Source organism: Gymnogyps californianus, chromosome 1 (assembly GCF_018139145.2).
Source record: "Gymnogyps californianus isolate 813 chromosome 1, ASM1813914v2, whole genome shotgun sequence".
Taxonomy (NCBI): domain Eukaryota; kingdom Metazoa; phylum Chordata; class Aves; order Accipitriformes; family Cathartidae; genus Gymnogyps; species Gymnogyps californianus.
In genome coordinates, this window is record NC_059471.1 from 161,299,452 (window position 1) to 161,322,324 (window position 22,873).

The 22,873-nt window shown below is 53.1% G+C and overlaps 2 protein-coding genes across 2 annotated transcripts; one reads left to right on the forward strand and one right to left on the reverse strand.

The window, feature by feature from the left end:
* Positions 1 to 41: 41 nt before the first annotated feature.
* Positions 42 to 4,207, forward strand: POLR2F (RNA polymerase II, I and III subunit F). Its single transcript, XM_050915398.1, has 5 exons — positions 42 to 70; positions 281 to 350; positions 531 to 661; positions 2,270 to 2,341; positions 4,014 to 4,207. The coding sequence occupies exons 1-5, from the start codon at positions 51 to 53 to the stop codon at positions 4,102 to 4,104; spliced, it is 384 nt and encodes a 127-aa protein (XP_050771355.1). The 5' UTR covers positions 42 to 50; the 3' UTR covers positions 4,105 to 4,207.
* A 4,960-nt stretch (positions 4,208 to 9,167) lies between these two features.
* SOX10 (SRY-box transcription factor 10) lies at positions 9,168 to 16,914 on the reverse strand. Its single transcript, XM_050912841.1, is given in 4 exon segments — positions 9,168 to 9,883; positions 10,288 to 10,553; positions 16,504 to 16,794; positions 16,796 to 16,914. Coding segments are annotated over 4 exon segments (1,392 nt in total).
* Between the last annotated feature and the right edge of the window lie 5,959 nt (positions 16,915 to 22,873).

Consider the following 22,873-nt stretch of genomic DNA (forward strand, 5'->3'; position numbering starts at 1 on the left):
CCGGATGTGGTTCCTACTTCCGCCGGGCAGGAAGACAGCAGGGAGACAACATGTCTGACAACGAGGACAAGTGAGAGAGCGGGGTCGGCCGGGGGTGGGAAGGGAAGGGAAGGGAAGGGAAGGCGAGGCGAGGCGGGCGAGGCGAGGCGAGGCGAGGCGAGGCGAGGCGAGGCGAGGCGGCGGCGTATCGCGCCCCGGGGCGTAGGGTCGGGCCGGGCCGGGCGGAGCCCGTGGCGGGGGAAGCCCGGCCCGATGTGCGACGTGCACGTCCCTCCCACAGCTTTGACGGGGACGACTTCGACGATGTGGAGGAGGATGAGGGCCTGGAGGACCTGGAGAACGCGGAGGAGGTGGGTGCCCCGCGGGCCGCCGTGCCGGCCGGCCCGGGTAGGCTCTGCCGGTACCGCAGGCCTGCGTCGCAGCCTGGCTAGGTGGTCGCTGGGGCTGGGGAGGCCTCAGGGGCTGTCGCAGCCCCGCGGCGCCTGGGTGGTGGGCGCAGCTGAGCTGTAGCGGTGGTCTGCTTTCCCCAGGAGGGACAGGAGAACGTGGAAATCCTCCCGTCGGGAGAGCGGCAGCAGGCGAACCAGAAGCGGATCACTACCCCCTACATGACCAAATACGAGCGAGCCAGAGTCCTGGGCACTCGTGCCCTCCAGATAGCGTGAGTATTTCACTCCGTATCCCGAGCGTTGCCACAGCTTCTCCTCCCTTCCTAGTGAAAGCTGCTTTCCCCCTTCCTTAAAAACTCCTGGATCTCATGTGGTCCCTTACATGACTGCTGAGCTTGCAGATCACTGTCTTGGTCAACACTGAAGCACAGGACCATGGAGCTCTTAGTTGCATGTGAAGTCTCTGTATCTCTCCTTGGCTGAGACTGTGGTACTTGTGCCTAGAGAGGGGACGTTCAGCAGCTGCAATAAACTTTCCGTAGGTCACAGGCCAAATGAGTAGGGAATGTGACAAGCTGATCCTGGTTTCTGTCTTTCATAAGGGAGCCAATGTGGGCTGGAAAGCTCAGAACTGGTTTGCAAAAGCCAGTGTTGGAGGGAGCGATGCTCCAGAACGTCTTTAGTTGATACCACAGGGCTGTAGGAATTGGGAATGGAGTAACCAACCTGAAATCTGTTTTAAGTGCAGTTGCATTGTGGCAAGCTGTAAGTCTTTTAAAGTATTTGGAATAGTAAGGCCTCATTTATAATAGGCAATAACATTTAAATCCTATTTTAAGTGCTGTTAAGGCTGGCTGCTCTCAACTTTATCCATTTACCTGTCTAGACTTGTTTTAATAATACATATCAAAAAGTTTTGCGCTTTTTGAAAAACTGCCTTATGAGCAAGATTATTACGCTGTGGCAAGGTTTGTCTGAAAGCACATCTATAAGTTTCATCTTGGTTATATCCACCCTCAAAATGATGTCTCTCCTCTACATCATTTAGAAGCTCGTAGGTGGTGATCAGATCTTTCCTTAATCATTGCTTTGCCAAGCTATTCTTTGCACAGTCTTAACTCTGTGAAGCTATTTTGTGCACGTTCTTTCAACTGGCGGAAGGCCAGAAAAATGGGAGAGACGAGATGGGCCCATACCAGGCCTTTTATCCAAAAGACTTTGGCGCCTGGTTCTGCTTCACCTACATATCCTGTCTTCAGTGCTGAACCTAGGCCAGCAGCAGCCCCCAGTGGCCTTATCCACGCATAACGTGAACTTCCTTTGCTGCTGCTGTCTAATGGGTGGGTATCATCACCCATGTTTGCTCTGCTGCTACAACCCTCTGCAAAATGCTTAATTTTTTTCTTCCTAGAGGTAGAGTGCATCGTAAATCCAGACCCTCGCTTCCCCCCTAACAAAGGCTGGAAGGCGTGAGCAAATCAGCATGTAAGAGATGTGCTGGAGTTGTAAGAGGCATGCTCATTTTACAGTGTTTCCACCCTCTTTGTTGGATTAATTTTAGAACCACTCTTTTCCTCACATTTAAGTACAGCAGAGGGTGGCTAGAAGGGTGTGGATCTGACCAGCCCTTGAGCACCCAGCTGGTCAGCAGAGGCTGAGGGATGGGGCAAGAAGAACATTCAAGTAAAAGCTCAGTCTGTAACCACTTGGGGGAATTTTCTTCCTGAAGTGTGTAAGAGAGCAAATAAGATTTGCCGAGGTGGTGTCCCACCCTCCTACTTCACTGGCTGTTGTCCAGGTGATATAGGTAGGCAAGTGCTTAGCTGTCCCTCTTCCCTCTCTGTGCTTTCCCTCAAATGATTGTTGATGTTCTGTCCCAGGATGTGTGCCCCTGTGATGGTGGAGTTGGAAGGAGAGACAGACCCCTTGCTGATTGCCATGAAAGAACTCAAGTAAGTCACAGACTTTGGCGGTGAGCATATTGATTTCCATTAAGCCAGCAGTCCTCTGCTCGTCCCAGCATTTAGCAGCTTATTCCAAGACAACCTTGTCTTCCCTCAATAACAGTGAGCACTACAGTTGCCTTCCCCTTTTTCACGTTGGGTCTTCTCCACAGCTGCTCTCTCCCATCCTAGTTGGTCGTGCAAAGTACTGATGATTAGGAGTGCTCTGACCTCTTTTACTTCGGAGTCCAAGTGTTCTTTATTTCTATGATGAGAACCCAAGGTCCTCATCTTTCTGGAATCAGTTTAATTCCCTTAATGGAAATGATTCGAAGCAGCCATCTGAACAGACCTGTGTTCAAATGAAGTGCTGGCAAAAAATAAAATAAGGGTCAGGCTGGTGGTGTGGAGACCCTGTTGAGAATGTTTTTTTCCTGCACCCTTGGCTTATTGTGCTTGCGGGGAGGCATGTCCGCTGCTTGGAGAAAGATAAATAAATCCTTTCTGACTGTAGCAGAGGCAGCTTTTGGATGACCGCTTACAGGCCCACCTTCCCACAGCAGAGCTTGCTGCCCCACAGTTTGCCTGCATGGTCGGTGACCTAGATCCCATGCAGGTATCCTTCAAGCAGAGCAACTGGACTCCGTTACTGGTTAAGTCCCTGTTCTTGAACTGAATTGTCCCTCTGCTCCCCCAGTTTCTCAGTACGTTGCAGTTGCTCTTGCAGGTTTTATATCTATTACAGCTCTCTTTTGTCATTGCCAAAAGCTCCTTAGGTCATGTTCCTGTCAGATCTCCAAGCTCAGTCTGAGTTGCTTCTGGTCACTGTCTGAGTGCGAGCTCTAGAAAGTAAGTCAGGGTGTGACAAAGTATAGTGGCATCCTGTTCTGTGCCAGAATTCAGTTGTAATTCTTGGCATGGGGGAAGCTACTTTGCTACTGGAAAAACAATGGCCCTGAATGTGATCATTAAAGAAGTTGTATTGCTTTTCAAGTCTGATACCGTTGAAACCTGATGCCCTAGTTAGATTCCAGACTGTCTGATTACATTCTGCTGACTTAAATCTACTTCCATTAAGTTAAATTGTGTTCAGCATTTTCTTGCTTTATAATTGGAAGCACTGTTAGCAGATGCTCTGCTCCACCCCAGCTGTAGTAGGTTTCGGTACCTGAATAGTCCCCATTTCATGTATCCTTAAAATGTAACGGATGCTCTCAGGGTGCAAAATACTCCATAAATACCAGTTTGTGGTGAAGGTTCTCAGAATTCTGCCACTTTTGTAGTGTCTTGTGGGGAAAAATCTTCCGTCAAACAAAAAGTGGATTTGTTCAAGTCCCTTCTCCCCTTTCCTGCCCCCCCATCTGTGTTAGATGCTTTGTGTTGTCTCATAGTGGATTGAGATCGCAGGGCTCGATTCCTGCAGTAGCAACAGAGGGCTGACCTTCTGTAGGTCTATGGTTGTTTCGAGTCTAAGAGTGCTCAGTGCTTTGCACCTACAAAAGAGAGAAGGTTGTTGGGACTTCCCTCTACTATATAATACCAAATCACTGGTACCACACAGATCTCTCAGTTAAACCTGATGAGCTTACTGAAGCCACTGAGCACCTCAGTTCCCATTGCTTGCTGAAGTGGTATAGTGAAGGCTCTGGCATTTCTGTTCACCTCTCTGTCCTCCCTTCAGAGCACGTAAGATCCCCATAATCATCCGTCGTTACCTACCAGACGGGAGCTATGAAGACTGGGGTGTGGATGAGTTAATTATCACAGACTGATCAGCCTCCAGCCATTGTTTTGATTCTTTCCTTCTCCAGAGATGTTTCTATTTTTGTTTATATTTGTGTAAATAAATTATAAACCTCCCCATTTTAAGTTAAATGTGTTTGGTTTTTTTTTTCCCTCCCACCTTCTCTTTCATCTCAGTCCTACATGCCCAAGAGAAGACTTTCTTACTTCTCTCTACCAGCTTGGTCATTATTCTTTCTTTCTGTGTCATCGGCTCTATTGGTAAGATTAGGGAACCGAGTGCCATGCTTTTCTTGCAGCGCTTTTTCACCTGCGAAGGCCCTACCTTTTAGCTAGGCTAGAGACTGCAGTAACTACTTCCTCCTCCTCCAGCACTGCTCCTCCCTGGTTATAGGACCGATAGCCAATTAAACTCCTGCTGTACAAAAGTGCTCTTGCAGGTACTTTGGCTTCAGAAAGACTCTAGCCCTCCACCCATGTCCCTTCTTAAAACGGGAGTGCTGAGACACCTCCATTGCTTCCCCCTAGACAGTTGGGCCTTTGTGCCCTGAGCAGGTTGCTGTGGAAACCCCCAATTTCCTCTCTGGCCTGGGCTGGCTGTGGGGCTTCTCAGGAGTATCGTAGAGCTGCTCTCATCAAGTCACCTATTGTTTCCCTGCTCCTGCTGCTTATCAGAAGTGGGGATCCCCTTTCAGTGGCACTGCCCCAGCCGGAAGCGCAGTCGCCACTCACAGTCCCACCAGCTCGGCAGCTGTAGGTTGTTGCCGTGCTTGCTCCTCATACAGCCGTTCCCTGACACGTGGTGGAACTGACGGTCCTGGGTGTGTGGGTGCTCTCCAGCCATATCAGTTGTACATACTCTGGTGGTTCTTATGGTGGCACAACAGTAGTTAAATCCTGGAGTTCCTTTAATCTGTAGCGTGATGAAAGATCAGTCATTTGTCCCCTTCAGGTACCTGCACTCTCGCTTCTGATGTGCAGGGAGTTTACACGCTCAAGTCAAGAGTTGGGTGGATGCATTACAATCTGCAAGGGCTTCCAACCAGCCACTGCCTAGGTTTCATTTCTTGATCTGTGTGCTCCCAGGCTCTTGCTCTGCATGAGGAAGATCTGAGCTCTTGGGCAGAACACACCGCGCTTTCTCAATTATCTTACTAAAAGTGCTCTTGGAATTTTTGTTTTCTTTTTTTAAAGAGAAGAAGGGGGAAGGTGCACCTCACCTGTGGTTTCTGCTTTACGTTAATTTTTCTCTTTATGCTGGTCCAGGAAGAATATTTCCAACTAGTTTGTATTAAAGCTTGTGCTTATATATAAAGCGTACATTCTCTATGCTGTATGTGTGGTTGGTGCCTGCACATGAGCATCCATGTCCCAAAGGGAGTTTATATCCACCTGCCTGGGAACTCAGCTCATATAACCAACCATGAATGTCATTCTCTTACTGCTTCCTGTAAAAGCGCCAGTCCATCCTTCCTCTGTTGGTGTGCACAGGAGGGGCTAGTTTTGGAGGCGATAATGCAAGAGCTGAATGGGTCCCTGGGCAAAATGACAGGTCAAAGGGAATGTGGAGGCACTTGCAGGTGTGGGAGGGGGGGTCGACTGTGAGGAACACAAATGCTTCCTGGTCCAGGCCATCCTTACCAAGAAAAGGTTAATTTGCAGCACTGTGGCCTTCAGCCTTCTCCCCCCACCCTCCATGGAATCCTTTAATCACGTTGGTGCGGTGAAATTTCAGCCCTGAAATGGTGCCTTTGTGCAATCGTTTTGGCGTCCTGGCGTCCGCCATGGAGCGCGGGGGTCGTTTTCTTGTCCTTTTTTTTTTTTTTTTTTTAAATGGCTTCTTTGTTCCCTACCCGCCTCCCCTCCCCAGCCTTGCATCTGTATCAGATACGATTAAAGGGATAGGGAAGGATGCCGGGCCAGCTCCTGCTAGGCTGCAGGAGGAGTGGTTAACCCCTCTGTTACCAGCGGCATTCTCAGTCCTGTCTTAGTTGTGAGGACCCTCCTAGATGAGAGGGGGCATCCCCTTCCACTAGAGAATGGTTGAGGCAGAGCCCACTCGCTTTCTTAATTTGCTTTTTGAAGAGCTGGAGAAGGGTACTTGTGTGTGGTTAAGAACTTTCTTCTCCTGCTCTTCTGTTTGTCCACACCATGTCCCTTCTCTCTCCCACCTGCGTGATCAGCTCTCCTACCCCTAACTCCACCATGGCTTCCCTTCTTCCCCACACATGCTCCTGACCTGCTCAGCAGTGCAGTAATTCCCTTCTGGACTCTTCCCACAGCCTGTAATCTGGGGTAGTGATTTCTCCTCCTCTCCAGTGAATGGCCACAGTCCTATTTTGCATGGAGCTCTTTAGCTGGCATCACCATTGTTAGATCCATTAAGCCATTCTGCTGCTGATGCTCTTGGCCCTATACAGGTCTTCGTCCAAATAGTGTTGTGAGTTTTAAAAAGCTTTGAACGTGTTCCACAGTTCCTAGACATCCTGCTTACTCTACTCACCCATAAAGTGTTTAGTGAACACAAACTCACCGGATCGATCACATGCGCCAGCATTGAAACCCTTTGGAATCAATTTGTAATTGTTGTGGAGTGTCTGTGTTAATTGGGATCCTACCTTGCTACCATTGGCCTTGAGAGGTGTTCTTAAGCAGACTGATAACTGCTGTACGTTTTCTTTCCAAACATCTTCAGATAGCCTCCCAGGACCTGACTACACCCAGGATGTCTTCTTCGACAAGAAAGAAGGTGTACACATCTATTCTTGAATATACTCACTGTGTGTGAGAGTTTGTATTTAGGTTCTTGCTTGTGGAAGGCAAGAGCCAGGGGGATGAGTTTCTACAGAGAAACTAATGGTTGCTTCCAAAATACACGAGTTTGTGTATGTGGGGAAGTTTGTTTTTTGAAGGTACATCATCTGCCACCTGGTGATGAGGAACCAAGACGAGAAACCCCATGCTCCTATTCTGGAGAGCATTAACAGTCACACTAAGAAATTATTGGGTGAAGCACATGCAAAATGGTGCTCTTAATTGCACGTGCTGAATCTTAGCTGAAGAACAGAAATCAGTGTTACTACATTTCTCACTGAAGAAATGACTGGAGTTGGGGTGTGAACAGCAGATGAATTTCGTCTCCGTGAAGGAGTCTGGTAAGCCAGTCAGAGTTCTGCCTGTGTCCTCTTCGTGACAGGCAGAGGAAGGCTGTGCGCAGGATCCGTGTGGTGGTGGTGTGACCCGTCATAAGCTTACTGGGGGAAAAAACAGAGACTTGCAGGAAAGAGGTCAAAAAAACCCGGACACGTGAAAATGAAACTTTTAAGTTTATTATTCCATATGTTTAATGCAGAGTTAATGGTGCTAGGACAGCATAGAGACTGGGGAAAGGGAGGTGGGGGAGGAAGGTGCTACTTGCATAAATAAGGGGAGAGGGCTGGAAGAGGTTACATGCGTACAAGGAGCAAACGTTCTACATGATCTTTTCAGACACCACAGGGATAAGTCATCCATAGCTAAGGGAGGCAGGAAGGGCATCTGACAGTCATATCAGCAGAGGGATACAGCGGCACCGATCACAGTCCACGTTTGGTCAAAGTATTTTATCTTTCTAGACTGGACTATCCATTGGAAGGTCCCACAACATGTCTCTGCGATCAATTGCCAGGAGTATTCTTTTCCTGCAGCAACTTTTGTGCCACTTCACTCCCTGGCATGACAAACCACCCCAGTCCTGGACGTGACAAAGAAGAAGTAAGCAGACTGTCCTCAGGTGTTGGGCTGAAAAAAGGAGGTTGATCTGACTGTGAGAGCTGGTCGCTTCCCGTTTGAAACCCAAAGGGGAAAACAAATTCCTTTGCATCTAAATAGGCTTCTTTTCTTTACACTCATCCAAGATTGGGTGTGTATCTACCTTGCTTAAAGCTGCGGGAGTACCTTTCCATCCTCAGTGTAGGCAGGAGGGAGGTGTTGACTGACTGGAAGACATGATGAACAAACGAGTGGGGATGCACACCGCATCAGCCTGAGTTTGGAGTGGAGCTTCAAAGATAGTATTGGTATCAGCTCAGGATGTTGGCAAGTGCATAGTAGCTTTGTTGGCGCCTCTTCGTTTCAGGCAGGCACAGTCAGACATGGAAGGGCAAGGAGCAAGTTTGCTCAGAGGTTGTTTGGGATACTGAAAAAATTAGAAAAGACTGAGATGCCAGAAATGCCAGACATAAATGAACGATATAGAGTAATTGTAAGAAAGGAGGATTCACCCACAGCACCTTAATGATTCACTGGTCCTTCCCCACCTCTCCTGTACCTCCATACATGAACACGCATGCGCACACAGGCTGTGATATGAGTAACACTAAGACCAACAATGCGGTTCCTGAGTTCTACGCATTGTTCAGGCAAGCCTTAAGATCTCCATGCAGGAAAGAGTGTGGGATTAAACAGAGACAGGATGGAGAGAAGAGGCAGGGAGAAAAGCTAGGATGCAGCTGTGGAAATCAGCGGGGAAGCAAGCATAGGTTGGTCTTCCAACGGGGTTCAAGCTTCATGCATGTGTGAATCTTAGGCAGTGCTGCTGCACGACGCTGATCGCAAGGAAGCCGGCCGTGCCGTCCTCCCTGCTACTCCTCCCATAACATCTTCACCAAGGCTGAGCAACCACCCTTCACCCACAGCAGGTGACAAAGTGTTGGCCATTGTGGCCTGTTGGAAACACTTGCTAACTCCCTGGAGCAGTTTGGGGAGGGGAAGGAAAGGACAGTCTCTCTCATCGTACAGTCCAGGGTGCACACAACAAAACCCACCACGGACCAATCACTCCATGTCTAGAATCCTCCTCATCTAGAAGGCCAACAAGGTGTCGCAAGCCAGCCGCGTGGCCTGCGTGAAATTGGTAAAGGGCGAAAGGACGAAAAACCTTCCTCTAGGCGGGTGAGCCAGCGATAGCTGGGGTCAAGAAAGGCACTTCTGTGTACTCAGTGAGTTCTGGTGGCTGGATGGCACTGAGTGACCTCGGAGTTCGGAGGCTCTTCTGCCTGTGCTGATTCTTCGGAGCCTTTCCGTCGCTGCTTCGGTCACCGTTCCCCATTCCCTACGGTCTGGAGAGAGTCGTATACACAGGTTGTTCCCAATGTGTGGGGCTATGGGACTGTGGCACGGAGGGTGCAGGGTCAGAGATGGCAGTGTAAAGGGGACGTTGGGAAGGTCCCATATAGGAGAAGGCAGAGTAGAGGCCAGAGGCTTGGGTGGAATGGCTGTAGTAGGGTCCCGAGGGCTGGTGGTCCGGGTAGTCAAATTGTGGCCTGGAGATGGAGGGGAAGGCCGAACCGTAGTGGGGCAGACTCAGGGATGTGTAAGCTATCTGGGAAGTGGAGGGCTGGTCGGTGTAATGACCTCCAGGGGCGGACCCCTCCGTTTTCACCTGGGCCTTGGAGTCCACCACCGATGAGGTGGCAGTGGACAAGGAGACTCCGTGCTGCTTGGAGATCCAGGCCGAGTGTCCGCTGGCTGCAGCCAGGGCGCTCCCGAGGCCATAGCCAGCAGCAGCCGCTGCCGCGTAGCCCCCAACATGGCCTGGGTGGCTGGCATGTCCGTTGGGCGGCAGGTATTGGTCAAATTCATTGACATCAAAGGTCTCCATGTTGGACATCACTTCATGGCTGATCTCCCCGATGTCCACATTGCCAAAGTCAATGTGTGGCTTTCCCCCTTCCCCCAGGGAACGCCCTTCTCGTTTGGAGTCGGCTTTGCCTGCCTGCAGCTCGGTCTTAGGGGTGGTAGGAGGTGTGGGAGGCCCGTGGCTCTGACCTGCAACGTGAAAAACATTTTGAGGAGGAAAGAGAGAGAAGAGGTGAGTTACTGCTTTATGCCTGGCTTTATACACAGCCCAGCTCTGCTCTTCCCAGTGTGCCAGCAACTGTCCGGCTGGAGACTTCAGTGGAGGGAGAGAGAAATAGCCAGCCAAAACCAAACCTTTTTATATCATCTTGTGGAAAAAGAGGGAGGGTGCAACGATACCTTGCCTGACCAGAGGAATGCAAGTGCCTGTGAAAGTCAGGCACGTCCCTATACTGCTGACTCCAGCAGAGTTTGTTGGTTCACGAGCAAGGTGTGAGCCACATCGCTAAGGCTTTCACCGTGATGACTTGTCTTTTTTGAGCCTCCGAGTTGGCTGTAACCTGTCAGTAGACTCACGGAGACCTGGGACTCACCTGAGGAGTGTTCTGGATGACCATCGGACATGGGCGACCTTTCGCCGGGATGCCTGTGATCCAGGTGGGCGTTCTTGTAGTGGGCCTGGATGGCGGCAGCCCCGCCAGCCTCCCCCTCCACCTGGCCTTCACCCTCGCCCTGCGTGGCCTTGCCGTTTTTCCGCCGGCGGGGCTGGTACTTGTAATCAGGATGGTCCTTCTTGTGCTGCATCCTCAGCCGCTCCGCCTCTTCGATAAAGGGCCGCTTGTCGCTTTCGTTCAACAGCCTGCAGAGGCCAAGGTGGTAAAGAAGAGAAGAGGGGAAGGAGAGGGGCAGGTACGTCAGAAAAAAACACCTATACACAGCATCGTGGGACACAGCGTGTAAATGCAGATGTCAGGGTGTTGCGCCATTGAGGGTATTTCTCAGAACAACAGGGAGAGCTTGGAAGTGTTTCAGTGGAGACAGCAATGTTCTCCTCCTCCTCGTTAATTTTTAAGCCCTGACACTGTTTAGTGCCAGCGCTGGGTCCCCCTTCCCCAGCTGCGTGATGCTGCTCACCTCAGTAAGTTCAACACCCTCTTTTACATTGCCCAAAGGCAAAGCGCAGCCTTTCACAGCCGTGTAAAATACGGCTGGACAAGCTGCTTTCAAAGACTTTGGGCAAATTAAGGGCAGCTGGGATCATCCTTCGGACTAAGGCAGTGTGGCACACCCTTGCTACCTCTAGTGCTGCCTCCCGCATGTCTCTTGCTCTTCCCCAGACTGTATTTATTCCAGTTTAACCTCCCACCCTTCTATAGGCTCTGCTCCAAATTTGAGGCTCTACTGAGCACAAATGGCAGCAATTGGTGTTGGCTCCACAGTACTCGTGTTGCTGCGTGGAGCTTGCTGGGCCTTTAAGCATCTTGCAATATCCTAGAAGGGAATTAAAGAAAATTTTGAAGTGGGGGAAACAGTGTATTCTGCTATTCCTGGAGCTGCTGCTCACCTGAGACATGGATAATGCAAAAGGCTGAAGCACAAAGGACCAGCCCTTCTTGAACTTAGCTGAGCAGTTGTAAAAAATTTAGCTGCTACGTTGCTAGCCTTATAGAAATAGATGAGCTTTGGTCTCTGGGTGAAAGGCACTGCAGAAATGTAAGCTCCTTCTCTGTATTCCTGCCAGATCATGGGCTGCTCTAGTTAAGATAGGCCCTCCAAGGAAATGGTGAAATGTGCAGGCAGGATGGCTCAGAGCACTTGAAGATGAGATCAACCTCGTTGTTTAAGCCTTTAGCAGCATCTGGGCTGGAAGCACTTCAGTTTAATTTTATTTTTCCCCTCAAATATTCTTGTGAGTCAAAGTCATCCTGCTTCCAGCCAGAAACCAGTGCTCTCAGAAGGGACCAGTCTTCCCATGACTTGCAACTCCAGCAGCCGTTAGAAATGGCAGGGCTCCCAAACGGCAAAAAATATTCAATTTATGAGATGGCCACGCCTTTTTCTCCCCAACAAAAGAACTACCTGGGGATGGGGCTGTGCCAGCACCTTGGTACCCCTGAAGCCCTTGGCACCAAAATGTGACCAATTCTGTTGAGCTGTAGGCACTGAGGAAGATACAAAGGCCTGAACTGGCCTGAAAAACTGAAGATGAAGAGGAAGCATGGCTCAAGGAGCACACAGATAAATCTGGCTGGGGATCAAAGGGGTCGCCAATGGGTTGGTTCTTAAGCACCCCTTTTCCCCCTGCTCCTTGTGCATCCCCTCGGCCGGCAGCCAGAAGGTGTATGGCACGGGCTGGAGCCTGTTATCGGTGCTGTCCTGGGTTCACTCCAGGCAGCCTGAGCAGGTCGTGGCCGCACACCACATTCCTCTACTGCCTTAATCCCGGAGATTAAAGCAACTGAGCCACCATGAATCCAACACCAGCTTTCCTGTCTCCCTCCTGCCACTGTACACCACGCTCACACATCCCGGAGGGCTCTAATCCCTCAGCCTGTGCTGCTCCAGATGGCCCTCCAAGGGGTCCAAAGGGACATCATGGCCAACCCTCGCAAGCATCGTGGTCTGGGAGGCGACCTTGCCTTGGCAAAACCTTCATCCTTGCAGAACGCCCCATCTCCACGGGAGATGGAGAATAGAGGCAAAACCTGCAGCCTTGCAACCCAGGACACTTCACTACAAGGCAGCCAGGCTCCGGCATCTCTGCACTCCCAGCCCAGATGGTGCTAAAGCTAATAAGATGCTGTGGTTGGGAATGAAAGGTCTCTTTATACGTGGGCACCTCTTGGAGCGAGAGGGCTGTAGGCTACACAGCCAGCTTTGATCTGCAGGGCGGACCGCACGGCAAGCTCAGAGCAGAGCCTCCCATGGAGACTGATGCTCAGCCTCCCAGATCCGTCTTGTGGATGGTGTGAACCAGAGCTGCTCGAGGCTATGCAGGAGTCAGATCCCTGCCCTCTGAGCTATGCCTGAGTGCCTCACCTCCTATCCCCTTGACAGCAGCCCATGGGCAGTGCCACCAGCAGGACAGGAGCAAGTCCACTCCCCGCATCTTTGCCTTCTCCTTTCCAAGGCTGCCTGCTCCTTCCTCCCTCCCGCTGGGATCAGAGCTCAAATCGGCTTTAGCAAAGTGAAACTGGTGCGAGCAGGCAAAGGCCAGGAGATTTGGGGGGATTTGGATTTCACTTGCTTCCTGCCCTCCCCCTCCTGCCCCCCATGCTCCCCAGGCCATAATGCAAAGGAATCTCGCACGGGCAGAGAAGTTATGGATCACAGAGCAAAGCCCTTCGTGGGGCTTAACCGAGCCCTCGCCACCCTCCCCGACATCGAATGCTCACCCCCAAGCCGAGGGGAGAGGGGCAAGTATCCAGCACCCCGCTCCAGGAGGAGAAAGAAGGGCTAAAATCTTTCTGCCTGCCTCTTGCAGCCTCCCCTTCTGCCGCCTGGCATTGCACCATGCTGCTGTGCCAGGCAACTGGCTTGGTGGCCAGAGGCCTGACCCTGTGCTGGGACTCAGCTGCCGATGAGTCAATGCAGTGATGGGGTTGGGCATCACGGCCGATGCAAGGCAAGGGCTGGCTGGGAGCAGAAAGCAGCCAGGCGGCTCTCCTACACATCCGTGGCCCCGGATTTTGTGGGCATGATCCCCCCATGCAAACATCCCTCCATCAGGTCCCCTCGCTCCTCCCTACTGAGCCTTCCTCCCCTTCTTCCCATGCCTCGCTTGTTTTCGGCCCCAGAGGTGGTGCTGGCTGGCATTTTGGCTGAGTCATGCCGACATTTTCAGTAGCTGGCCTCCATTTGAGAGCTGCTCCGTGTCCCACCCCGGGGAAGGAAAGCAGCCAAGGCGAGATTTCATGACCGTTGAGCACAGAAACGCTCCCTTCTTCTTTTCTAGTACATTTGGTTCATTGACTGCACCCCTCACGCACCCTAAGTGGATACAGACTGCGGGAGGTGGATGGGGCCATAAGCCCCCCGGCACCGCACTTGGGGCCAGGCAGCTAGTGTGGCCATGGGGGCATGACCTGCAGCCCTTCCCAACGAGGGCTGAGGCCGGTGGAGGACATGGCGGTGACACAGAGCCAGAGCAAACACTGGGCTTAAAAAAAAAGCCCAGGCCATTGCAGCCCGTTTTGCAGAGGAGCATGTGGGACGGCACTGAGGTTATCACTCAATCTGCTAGCTGCCTTTCAAGATTTCCCAGCCTCTGCTGTCCCCACCCAGCACCAGTTCGCTGGGACATGCTTGGTTTAATGGTGGTCTGCAGGCAGTCTGCATGCTCACCAGCACTCGTCTCTCTGCCTAACGTGCCCTTTACCTGTATAAGCTCAGAGCAGCCCACGTGGAAATATATGTCACACACACTTTCCAAAGTGACTGGTGACGTAGGCTGTAGAGTTTGGGTGGCCGCCTTGTAAGGGTGGGGATACGCAAACAGCCAGGGCCCTTTGCAGGGACCCTCATCAATTGTTTGAGACTAAGCCATCCAGAGCAAAACCCGTCTGCTCGCAGTTGTACTGACGTGTAGGAGCTATACCTTGGGGACAGCGTAGATGAGGGCAGTGGGAACCTCAATGGAAGAACCGTACCGTGGCTGGAAGGTGAGGCTCGGGGCTACTGTCCTGGTAACCTTTGGGCCACCTCCCCTGGAGTTTTGTGGGCTGATATTTCCCCCCAGCCTCACAGAAAGACACACGCACGTGGCCCTACCCAGGCCAGACACCGAATGCACCCATAACCCACCTTACTCTGCTGTACATTCCCCGTAGGGGCTGACACGGCTCGGAGAGCCGCAGCCTGCACTAGGGACACTCAGAGAGGAGACATGTTCAAGCAAAGCAACCGGGTGGCAAACCCAGCAGCATGCAACAACCCCAGGCCTGATCCTGCAAGCTTCTCTGCCTGACCCGCACTCCCCGGCCGCATGGTGCCCATCATCCAGCAGCAGCATCCCCCCACGCCGAGTCCCATGCAGCCAGCGGCGGGAGCCGTGCCCTGGGAGCAGGGAGGCAGTCGGGTGCCTGAATGTGGCCACGGGCCAGAGGCTGTGTCTCCCTGTGCTCTGAATGCGATACCTATGGAGAGTTTCACTGCTCTGCTCTATTTTCAAGGGAAATGCAGTGTCTGGAGGGAGACTGTTGCTCTAAAATCTGGCAATATTTTGCAATAAAGGAACGATACCTTGAAATAACACATTGGGAACAAAAAAGGTGGGTTCACCCACCCCACCACCCCTTCCAGCACAGCTTCACAGTCCAGAGGCTGGCAGCAGAGCCCCAGGCGGGAGCAAGTGCCGTGGTAAAGGGAAGAGAAGGCAGCGGGGAACAAAGTGGGAAGGAGCATCAGATGAGACATCTGCAATCACGCCCTGCCTTCGACTTCCCAAAGAAATCCTTTTGCTGGGGTTACACTAGACACTGACGGGTCGGGGTAAATGAGCTGACGTAGCAGAGGGAGAAGCTCCTCGGCTCCTTGTGAGCAAGGAGGTTTGAAGCCGGGAGGAGACCTCAGCATCAGCTGCTGGACGGGGTGTGTTTTGCTTCTGCTTGGAAAAATGTCTCTTGGCCCACCCAAGGTTGAGGACTTCCTCCACAAAATGCCGTCAGGGCAGGAGAGAGAATGAGAGGGCCCGTTTGCATGAGCCTTGGTTTGCGTTGGTTGGTGCAAGGCGAGGGGGGGGACGGTGCTGGGGACTTGTGGCAGAAAGTGTTTATAACAGGTTGATGGGGTTGTCGGCAGAGACTGTCAGATGGGAAAGAAGTGGCACGGCCAGCCTGACACGCTTCGCTTGGGCACGACTGCTTTCTGCACACTGATGAGCTGGCTGCAATCAATTGGGACAGCCTGTTGGTCTGCCAGAGGAAGGAGGAGCGGGCTGGGGAGGGTACATAAAGGACCCTGGCATCTGCACGAAGCCAAAATGAAAATGGGCGCAGAAAACTGGTGGGGCCAGAAGGACAGGCATGTGTGTGCCGGCGAGAAGGGAGGGCATCTCTCTGGGTGCAAAGGGAGATGGGGCTGGTTTGAGCCAGCATGTTGCAGGAGAGCCTGCTAAGGCTGGGACTGTTGCAGGTCTCTTCCTTTCTGCTAAGCCTCAGCCCCCCTTTCTAGCAGGGTCTCTCCTTGTCCATCTTGCTGCACCTGCATGGCCTGCCAAAACTGGGACCGTCCTGGAAAGGACGAGTGTGGGGCTCTGACCACCTGGCTCCCTTCCCCTGACCTTCCTCCTCAGCCATAACTTCGTTTCCCGCTTGCTCTGCCCCACTGTGCGGAAAATAAGCCCTGTTGGCATTGGGACCTGAGTTCAAACTGGCTTGAGGCAGCCACCAGTGAGTTAAGTTGGATGGGGCTCAGCCTGTGCACTAGTTCCTGCTAGTGCACAACTTGGCCCAACAGAGAGGGTGAGCCAAGAAAACAAGATCTCCCCTGGAAGTCAGGCAGGAGAGGACCAGGATGAGAGTGTCCTGGTCGGGAACAACAGGGGAGGTTAGTGGGAAACGTGTGGAAAGGGCTGCCACCCAGGATGGAGGTGAGCTCTGCTGAGGAAGCCTTCACTACATCCAACCACCACTTGCCCCAGTCACCGACCGTGCCTCCTGCGAGGGCGCTCCCCGCAGGGAAGGAAGTCCCCTCAAGGGACACCCCTTCCATCCCGCTAAGTCTCCATCCTTCCACATGACCACACAGTCCTCTCCAGGACACCTCCAGACCTCAGCCCTCGCGCTCCCCCTCCGCCCGCCCGCTCTTACCTCCAGAGCTTCCCCAAGGTCTTACTGAGCTCAGCGTTGTGGAGGTGCGGGTACTGGTCAGCCAGTTTCCTCCGGGCAGCCTGTGCCCAGACCATGAAGGCGTTCATGGGCCGCTTGACATGGGGTTTGCTCTTGTTACTTCCATTGACCCGGACGGGCATCGGTACCAGGGTCCAGTCATAGCCGCTCAGCACCTGGCTGACTGCCTCGCGGATGCACACCGGGAACTTGTCGTCGTCCGCCTCTGAGTCTTGCTGTTCCTTCTTGACCTTCCCCATCTCCCCGTTCCCGGAGCCGGGGAGGTGACGGGGAGTTGTCCGACGCCATGGAGGGTCCTGGCGAGAGGCAGTGGTGGTCTTCAGAGCCCACTGGGCTCATCTCCACCTCCGAAAGGTCTTGGTCGTCAGCCATCGTTGCTCCTGAGCCCTCTCTCTCTTTCTTCTTGGTGTCCTTCTTCTCACTGGGGAGGGGAGGGAGGAAGACAAAAACAAAGGAAAGAAAGGAAAGAGGGGAAAAGAGAGAAAAGGAGAAGCAACCACCAAATCTGAAAGGGACTCCAAGGTCTCTGAAGAGCTGACCACGAGACAGGGGCTGCTCAATAAAAGCGCAAGCAAAGCAATTGCTGTGCACACCGCAAAACCCGTGATCGATGGGGGTGGGGATGGGTTGGGGCCCCTGATTAATTGGGATATCGCTCCCTATCTCTGCAATCGTCTGGAGCTGACATGTGCGGAGGGGCCTGCGGCAAGATGGATAAGGGGGGTTGGGGACCTGAAAGGAGAGAGACAAGGATCATCCTGCCCGGGCGCAGCTCCCCACAGGGAGCGGGACATGGAGGACGGCCACAAAACTTGTGTGGAGAAGTGCCCCTTTCTTTTGAAGACGTGCGGTGAAATGCCGGCGTGGTGCCCAGGGGGAGGCATGGGAGGGGGAGCGCCGGCACCATATCGATAAACTAGAAGGGACCTATATCCCAGCTACTGGGGAGGCTGAGCAGGCAGCACCACCGGGCAGGGAACCAGCCGGGCCCCAGATCCACACCCGGAGACCCTGATCCCGGCTGTGGGAAAGTGCCTTTGTGGGGACACCCCATCCCTCACCCTCCTCTCGCAGGTCATAAACCAAAGACTTAAAATATCTCTACGTTGCATCGCCACACAAACGCCTGTCTGTGTATGTATGCATATACATATTCACATTTTTTTTTATATATATATATATACACACACAGATACAAACACAAACCAAGTTTAACTTTGAGACAAGCCAAAGCTTTGGGTTGCCTGCCCCACACATTCCTCCTCTCTCCTTCTGTCTGCAGTCACCTCTAAAAGTCCCTGCTGCTGTGCAGCAGTTCCCCCCTTAGAGAAAGAAACACTCTAAAAATAAAGGCCTCTCTATCCCCCACATCCAGAAATAAAAAAAAGAAGAAAGAAATTAAAAAAGAAAAAAAGAAGTGATAGGAAAGCATGCCTCTGGCTTAGCTGAAAGAGCCAATGCGGAGCAAGGGCTGCTATCCGTCCAGTTTCAGAGGGCAACACGGACCCTCGCTGGGGAAAAAATAAGAGAAAGTAGGGGGAAAAAAGCGCAAGCGAACGTGTGTGCGCGTGCAAGCGAGCTCAGGTAGGAAAACTTACGTTGCTGGCTGGTGTGCCGGGCAGATCCTGCGAGGGCTGTGATTTGTATCCCAATAGCCCCCCTGTTCTCCCTCCCAGCCCTGGTGGCGTTGGGGCGCGCGGCGCGGGGAGGCTCTCAGGCGAGTGCCATTCCTAGAGAGAGGCTTGGTTTTTACTAATACCCCGGCTGGATGTCTCTAGCTGGCTTTGCTGCTTAGCACTGGGGGAGGGAAGGGCGGAAGGTGGAGCCAAGCACTCCTCAGAGCCAGAATATGGTCGGTCGGGGACGGCGGGGAGGGGATGCAGGCAGCCCCCCACCCCACCTCGGTTGCCAGCACGTTCCCTGCTTTGCCCCGGTGCTGGTTTCTTCACGAGAGCCGCCGGCGTTGGGCTGCTCTCGGCGGCGTGGCCACCCCAGAGATGATGCTGGAGGATTCAGCCCCGGGGGGTTTGGGGTGGTGGGGTGCTGGAAGGTGTCTGGGGTGGCTTGGGGAGATGGGTGTGCACCCCAGGACTGGGATCCCTCTCTTTCCCCCTGCTAGCACGGTTGCTCCTGCGGGGTCTGGTGCCCCCCATGTGCCAAATGAGTCCCTGGTCCCTGTCACAGAGTCTCACGGGGACCCCGCTGTGCTGCAACAAGTTGGCCCAGGACCCCAGGGTCAAGACGCTGCCAAAAGGGCATCCTCATTCAGACCCGAGTCTGCAGGGTGGGGAAGGGGATGCAGGAGGTCAGGGGTGTCCCGAGGATGGAGAACGTCAGGTCCAGGGACAATACCGTGCTGCTGGACAGTGGATACCTGTTTGAACCTTCTTAGGACTTTTGCACCCTAGGGATGGGATTGTCACAACATGTTCGTCTCTGTGGGGTCTTGCCAAGACAAGCAGGTGCTGCTTCCTCCGACATGCTGAATTGCTCCTGAAGGCAAATGTGGGGTCTTTCACGAGGAAAGGGAGGTCTCCTGACAAGAAGGACTCTCTCACACTCACTTACCCTCATTCTTGCTGCTCATGCATTGGGACACACAGCACTCAATGGATTAGGATGTTCTGCATCGCATCTTCCATTTTCTAGCTCATTTTCCTTCCCAGACGCCTCTGGTAGTGGGCTTCTTCAGTTTCCTTTGTCACCGGTGCTGATATAGACCAACACCAACCCTGTAACCATGAGAGGTCACCCACGAAAAATCTGATGATCCTCCCAGGTCCTCCTGAGTTAGCAATGAGATAAACCTAGCTCCTGCCCCAGCTCCTCGCTGGAGAGCCAACCTGAAGACGCTTCAGTGCTAAGTCAGAAAATACAAAGAGATGAATGGATGTGACCCAGGGAACCAGCTTCAAGGGATTTCAAGAACATTTTCAACTCCTGTAGCAGATATTCACTCTCCAGAAACTTTGTGTTAGAAAGACCCAGCAAAACCACTGGCTGGCACCCCATGAAGCATAAGGGAACCAGTCCCAAGGATGGTGCTGAGCACTTGAGCTAAAGCCCTCAGGGCAAACCTGTGGGGCTGGCCGCTGCCCTTGCAGACCTGACTGACAGCATAGGCCATTTCCCTGCATGTCTGCTGTTGTCTGGAATAAGTAAAGTTCTGAAACCACAGGGTGGCTGCAGGGAAAACCTCACTAGAGCCCAGTGAGAAGTCTTTACTGAACAGAGCTGGGAGGGGGAACAGCTGCATGCCGTTGGCATCAAGCAGGCAGAGGTGCTTAAAGGTGCCTCTTGCATCCCTCAAAAAAAACTCTCGAGGGATCATCTCCTACCTTTCTTCTCTTCAGCATTACCCACTCCAGAAAAAGATGGGCTCAGATACTTCACATGATGCCTTTTTCCCTTTGGAAGAGAGGAATGTGGGTGTCTTTCTCTTGGATGCCAAGAAAACCCAATGGAGAACCTAGCAAAACAGCATCAAGGCCCTGCTTCCTCGACCAAAGCAGTGGCTGGTGAACATCAAGTCTTGCAGTATGGGATGAGTTCTCTCACCAAGAGAGATCCCGGTTGTGGTTGTCCTGAGAAGGGGTCTTGCAGCATAGGCAGGCACAGTTTGGCAGCTCACTCTCTGTCTGGCAGACAGATAACCAGCGAAAACGAACGGGGCAAGGTCACTTTGTAGAAAGTTGTCCATGGCCCACTGGATGCAGAGTCAATGATGCTGCAGAGCTCACAGCATCTTCCCCCAGCCAGCAAGGGTCATCCTCAAGCTGCAGGGACCCTGCATATGAGGTGCGGGAGAACTGGAGGGAGGGGAGGGTCGGTCTCCTGTCCCACAGGGAGATGGCCACTGTCGAGAAACACTGCCCTGCTTGTTCCCCTGCCTGCAGCCAACCTCCAACCTGGGGCAGGGAGGAAGAATGCCACAGAAAATGGCCAGAAAAGGGTGTTTATTTGCCCTCCCTTCAGGTGGCTAGTTCCTGTGGACCCCATGGGAAAGAGGCGATGGGGCGGGGATTTCTTGTTTCCCTCCAGAGTGGGGGTACAGGGTGCTGGGCACCAAGCGGTAGGGGCCGAGAAGCCAGGGATCCTTTTAGCGCTTTGATGGAGAAGACCCCCGATCAGGAGACAAAGGAGCCCTACAGGGCACTGAGAGGAGCTTCACAGCCTGCTCAGCTCATACCCCAAATATAGCAGCCCCTTGGCAAGCTCTGCGGGGAGAATGAGACAGTGCTTGACTCCAGCAGGACAGTGAGTGGTGGGGCTCACATCTTCCTGCATGCTCACAGGGTCTGGGTGAGCAGAAAAGTGTCTGACCCACCACTCCCAACTGGGGCAAGAAAGGGATCAAACCCAGAAGGGATTTCAGTAACCCACAGGGCTCTGGACTGGTGTTTGTCCCACTGCTCACCATCCCCGTCAGGGGCTGCTGCCACCTGCCAGACAGGAGCTGGGTCCCGTTCGTGCCTTGTTGGAAGAGCTGTGGGTGCCTCAGCTGCAGACAGGGACATCCTCAAAGGAGCGTGTACCAGCCACACAGTCTCTGCAATCTGCAGTCTCGGTGTCTCCTCACATTTAAATGGCAGCGAAGGGTTTTTTCCCTTCATTCTGCCTTTCTCCAGTTCTTGCTCTTTGTCCTCTTTGGTCCTGCCTCCTCTTTCTGAACTCTCTTTCCCTGTAGCGCCTTTTTCCCTGTTTCCAGCCCCCTCTCACAGCACTGACTTGCTTGTATATCCAAGTCTCTTCTGTCCACGTGTCATCTCTTCTTTGTGCTACGAAGAGGTAGATGCAGGAGAGCGAGCTGTGGAAAATATACCACTACTGCAGCAGGAAGAGCTGTGACGCTTTCTCTTCAGTTGAGGTGAGAAGACAGGCAGAGGGGAAGGAGAAGAGACCATCCCTGTTTCAGGAATCACTGGGGTGGCATGTCTGTTCCTCCAGTGTCCCCTGGGAGCCCTTTTTAGAGACAAGGACCCTCCATGAGCCACCGCTGGCCACAACAGCTAACATTGCAGAAGTGGTCTTTCTAAATGCAAGTCTTCCTAATGACTGGTCCCTGGGGAAATGCTCATATAGCAGGTTTCCACCCCTTCTTTTCAGCATATATTTCTATGGATGAGGTGCTGCAGGTCCATAAAAAGGGACAGTCCTTTGTGGATGAAGGATCTACCAGTGAAGGTGGTTCATGAGACCTTGCTAAGCCACAAATTTCCTGTGACACGTCAGTGAAATGCTTTCTTTGGGCCTCAGTCCCCAATATACAAAGGTGGAAGGATGCCACTTCACCATAAAGCCATGTCGGGAGGGCAACCGGTAAAAGTGGGTGGGAAGTGGAGATATCCCACCACACTAGGTGCCCCTGCGTCCGCACCGCTCCCAAGGGCGATGGGAAAGGTGCCCTGCTCCGGGCTGGGTGCTCGGCGAGCAAGGTGCATCGTCGCAGGGGCAGGCAGGGGCACCTGCTCCGTAGGGTTTCAACAAGGGGACCACGTTTGTGGGACACTTCCACCACCAAGATGGGACCACTGAGGTTGCCGGGGAGGGATTTTGCTAGATGACACCCATCCCCTGCATCCGTGGCAAGGGAGAAGAGGGGAGAGCCTGTCCGCAGCAGAGGAGCAGCAGGTTCCCCAGCGCGAGAGCCAGGGCCAGCTTTTGTCCCCTGCTCAGCTCGGGGGCACAGCACTGGTATTGTCCGAGGACTGCCTGGGAAAATGGGAGGGGTTCCCCATGAAATCTTTCCATACAGTAAAACAGCGTCAGAGCCAGGGAGCGAGGGGGGGACGACACAGACATTCGAAAAAATACACACACACACCCGCACCAGCCAAACAATACCCACAGTGTGCTGAGGGAAAGGGAGACCCATGAATTGGGAGTTTGATAAGGATTTTCTCCTGCGCGCGCCCGCTCTCTCAACGGCCCCTTCAGTTTTCCCAACACCCCCCCTCCTTCCCTTGCCGGCTTTCTTGTTTGGGCCTTAAACAGTGCGCCGTCTTTGTTCGGGATACAGGTGAACGACAATCATGTGATTAACACACACTCACACACACGCGTGCGCGCACATAAAAAGCTTTTTAAGAGCGTCCAGCTTGCTCCAGACCCGAAGACGGGAGAGGAAACCCAGGCTAGGAGGAGCTGAGGCGGCGGCGGTGGCCGGGATGGGGACGGCCACTGGGATGGACGAGCGGGCGCCACCGCCTCTCTGCAAAATCCCCTTCCCGTGGAGGTGGGCACGTGAGGCAATGAGGGGCAGGAGGGGTGGGGGGGGCAAGGTTTGGGATTTGGGGGTGGGAGGGGGTCTTGCCCCTGCTGCCTTCTCACC